This window comes from Cucumis sativus, chromosome 2, assembly GCF_000004075.3.
Source record: "Cucumis sativus cultivar 9930 chromosome 2, Cucumber_9930_V3, whole genome shotgun sequence".
Lineage (NCBI taxonomy): Eukaryota > Viridiplantae > Streptophyta > Magnoliopsida > Cucurbitales > Cucurbitaceae > Cucumis > Cucumis sativus.
The window spans coordinates 4,293,850-4,297,942 of NC_026656.2; the positions used below are offsets into that span (position 1 = coordinate 4,293,850).

At 35.7% G+C, this 4,093-nt stretch overlaps 1 protein-coding gene across 1 annotated transcript; it reads right to left on the reverse strand.

Moving 5' to 3' along the window:
- Positions 1–512: 512 nt before the first annotated feature.
- LOC101209885 (26S proteasome regulatory subunit 4 homolog B) lies at positions 513–3,218 on the reverse strand. Its single transcript, XM_004149023.3, has 6 exons — positions 2,651–3,218; positions 2,080–2,325; positions 1,662–1,831; positions 1,349–1,565; positions 1,102–1,242; positions 513–949 (listed from the first exon to the last, which is right to left on the reverse strand). The coding sequence occupies exons 1-6, from the start codon at positions 3,134–3,136 to the stop codon at positions 866–868; spliced, it is 1,344 nt and encodes a 447-aa protein (XP_004149071.1). The 5' UTR covers positions 3,137–3,218; the 3' UTR covers positions 513–865.
- Positions 3,219–4,093: the final 875 nt, after the last annotated feature.

A 4,093-nucleotide genomic window follows, 5' to 3' on the forward strand; every position in this document is an offset into this window, starting at 1 on the left:
ATATTTATCAAGACATCCATAAATGAATGAATCCAAATCTTTCAAATCCTTTTATAAATACTAAAAAAAGCATACACATATTTTGAAAACAAAAACTATAATTAATTTGAGAAGTGCAACTTTAGTCATTAATTGACATAATGACATCATCGTAACCATTACAATAAAGTGCAATATTTATATATTGCCTCAGACTATTTGACTTTTTTAATATTCCTTGCAAGATATTTTGTTTTTTTTTTTTTAACTAAAAGACAGCAATTGAAGAATGTAAGACATCTAATTCTCCAACCCTATGATTTTATATCATATAAAACCCCTTAGCTTTGTTCATATGAAATGGAATATCAAAAACTACAATCTTAACATAAATCTCTTCCTCTTTCCCTTTCAATTTGAAGAATTTTCAATACTTTGCTTTGGGACTGTATTTTTCCTCTCCCTAACACTTAATTTCGCTCGTCAATAAATTCGTTTCTTCTAAATGAAAGATATTAAAACCACATAATTCATTACCTACCAACAATCAATCTCCATCAATAAAGTAGCAATGAACAGAAAAATATAGCAAGTTTGTGGTTGATATTACCTTTCTTGCTGTTGATTGTACTTCTCCCAAAGCTGCATTATAAATCTCTAGCTACAAATTCAAAGGGCCCATTCTTTTAATAAAAAGAATGTCACGCCTGATTCACCTCGAACGGAATGTCGTGTATAAAGCATTAAATCTAAAAGGAATGTCTCAACCAGGTAATTGGGTGCTAAATCGCTAGTGTTCGACATTAAATTGGGGAAAATTGAAGAATGAAACAAGACCATGAAATAGGGATGTGTACATTTTTTGCATAATGTGTCCCAGACTCAACTACATGTAAAGTCCTTCTGGAACGCCCTCTTTCTTTTTGAACATTACCTTCTCCTTTGCTTTCTTAAAGTCTGCATGAGTCACCTGAAGTACAAAGCAAGTGAGTTCGGAAACATCGATCTTGAAAGCATTTTATAGCAGCATATGAGGTAACGTTTCAGGCGTTTAGTTGGTTATTATAGTTACTGTTTATCATAGTCTATGTTTAGGATGCAAACTATTTTAGTAGTATTTACCTTCATTCTACGTTCTCTTAGAGCAAGCAAGCCAGCTTCTGTGCAAATTGCTTTGATATCAGCCCCAGAAAATTCGTCTTTGGTCATTACAAACTCTTCCAAGTTCACATCGTCAGCTAGCGTCATTCTTGATGTATGAATCTATAATTTTTAAACAGCAGCGTCAATAAAATTATATGATGGAAAAAAAAGAGAGCCAAATAAAAGGGTTTTGGGATTCTTCATGCAAAAAGGGTATTTGAAGCACCTGAAAAATGCGTCGTCTTGTTTTTATATCTGGAAGGGGAAATTCAATTTTTCTATCTATTCTTCCAGGTCGTAGAAGGGCAGGATCAAGGCTTTCAATTCTATTCGTAGCAAGAATTACTTTAACATCTCCTCTTGAGTCAAACCCATCCAATTGGTTCAGCAATTCAAGCATGGTTCTTTGAATCTCACGTTCACCACCAGAATGAGCATCATACCTGGCCAACATGTAATACGTGCAATGCAATAAGGAATGCTGCGCTTACATACAAAGATAGAAAAGCTGTCACTATAAGTTTCAATAGAATGAACACCTCTTTGTACCAACTGCGTCAATTTCGTCAATGAATACAATGGATGGGGAAAGATCGTCTGCAACTCTAAAGAGCTCCCTAACCAATTTAGGTCCATCTCCCAAGTATTTCTGGATCAATTCACTTCCAACTACACGCAAGAAAGTGGCTGAAGTGGAGTTTGCCACGGCCTGATCACATCAAGTTAGTAGCACAGTTAAAGTCAAGAACAACCTATGTCGCAGAGACTTCACACCAAACTCAAAAAATAAAGAACCCAACACCGAGCAAACATGAAACTTCTAACAGCCAGTTCACTAGCATGAGAGTTGGAATATATCTTACACGGTTAAGATTAACATAATAATCGTCCTAATTTCCAGATTAACACAATTTTGTGACAGTTTTGCTTGTGTGGTTTGGCTAAGTTAATGGATACCTTTGCGAGCAATGTTTTCCCTGTTCCTGGCTCCCCATATAGTATAACTCCTTTGGGGGGTTTAATTCCAATGTCTTCATATAATTCAGGATGAGTAAGAGGAAGTTCTACAGCTTCTTTAATCTCCTGGATCTGAGCATCTAAACCACCAATATCGGCATAGGATTCCAATGGAGCCTTCTCAACCTTCATAACAGATACCATAGGGTCGACCTCATCTTGAAGAAGCCCAACAACAGAAAGGACCTGAGTAAAACACACAAAAAAAAAACATCCACATTTCACAAGAAAGAAAAGTAATATTCAACAGGACGCAATATTGCAGTTCACCATAGTTCAAGTCCAATTTTCCCCAACTCAGTGTCATCATAAAACTTAATTTAGGGCTCAAATTCGTTCAAAATTCCCCACAAAGCGAACCAACCCTAACCTGAAATTGTGGTCCTAGAGAAATTCAACAGCCTAAGAACCTAGAATCGAAGAGTAGCGAAAAGTAAACAAACATATTCTTCAGCAATTTCTAATTACAAGAACGAAGCATTCCCAGATTAACAACTATAAAAAAACCTACCTTGTTGTGCATAAGAATGGCACATCCAGGCTCGAGCTGGTCTTTATCGACAAACGACAAGATCCCAACATAGTACTCCGGACCGACAGACGAAGACACAATGGCATGATTCTCATCAATCAGCTCCTCCAAATTTCCAACACTCATGGGCGAGCCACGAAGGTCGTCGACCTTAGATCTATCCTCTTCATTCTTCTCCTCCTGGGGCTTCAACCGCTCCTGATTGGTAACAAACTCCTCCTCCATGAGCAAATAGTCCTTGACTCGCTCAAGCTTGAGAAGACGGAGCTTGCACTTGGTGTGGGGGGTGACTGTCGGGAGACGGGCGGCGGCATCGGGACCCTTCTGCTTGCGCTGTTTGCGGCCGACACGGGAGGGAGGGGCGGCGGGCTCGAATTTCTTGTCCTTCTTGTTGGGGTCATCTTGCTTTCGGTCGCCGGGAAGACCGCCCTGCCGGTTGAGTCCGCCGGGAGTTCCTTGACCCATTTTTGGTGAAGAGAGTGAGAAGTAAGAAGAGATGTGAAAAGAGGGGAAGGAAATGAGGAATTGTATTCAGAAATCAATGGTTTCTTGTCCAATAATCCCTCTCTTTGGGCCTTTCTTCTTTTTCCTTTTTCTTTTTTCTTTTTTCTTTTTTTCTTTCTTTTTCTCAATAGTTTCGAAAAGAAAATTTTCATACCTACAAACAAAACAAAAAAAATCAACAAAATTATTCATAAAATATAAAAAAATTTCATATTTATCAGACTTATATGTGTTTATAGTTATATTTGTAGGTAATAATAAAAGTTTATTGATAAAATTTTGATTTTTTTTATATTTGTGTCGAGCTTACATCCATATTGATTAATTTTGGACAACATGATCCTACAAAATTTGTGTGTCAAGAAAATTCTTAGTAAATTAATTTATAGATAAGTGGTTATCATGGATTAAATCTATGACCTTTTAGTTAGTCTTTAAGAAAATTATATTATATTTTGTAGATATTTTCAAATAATTGTTCTTCAGTAGAAAAGATGTAAAACTATTTTATAAAAATAGCAACAAAAAAAATATTTATAGACGTACACCTCTATTGTTCATAATGCACTAATAACAATCACTAATAGTATCAACAATAGACTTTTCTTAGTTTCTATCATTAATAGCATCAATTATAGACTTCTATCAATTTTTATCACTGATACACCTTAGTAGATTTTTATAAACCTATATCAAAGATAAATGACTAATAAAATTAGTAGACTTCTATTTAGTAATATATTTGTATCAATTTTAAGAAGAAAATGGTGGATGGAGTATACAATTAGAATGGTTCGCTTCATTTGCCACATAAAGCCAATTGTGCAAGACTTATGTACCAAGTACACTTGTAGGGACAAACTAGCTTCTATACCTACAACATGAGTAGTGTTGAGTTTGCATTTCTTTTCTTTTTAA

Bases quoted from the DNA above. Each gene is read 5' to 3' on its own strand.
- LOC101209885 (XM_004149023.3), bottom strand. From the start codon at position 3,136: ATGGGTCAAGGAACTCCCGGCGGACTCAACCGGCAGGGCGGTCTTCCC. The intron at 2,326-2,650 runs GTAGGTTTTTTT...TGTTTTACTCAG, and splicing joins CCATTCTTATGCACAACAAG to GTCCTTTCTGTTGTTGGGCT. The intron at 1,566-1,661 runs GTGTTCATTCTA...CATGTTGGCCAG, and splicing joins GACGCAGTTGGTACAAAGAG to GTATGATGCTCATTCTGGTG.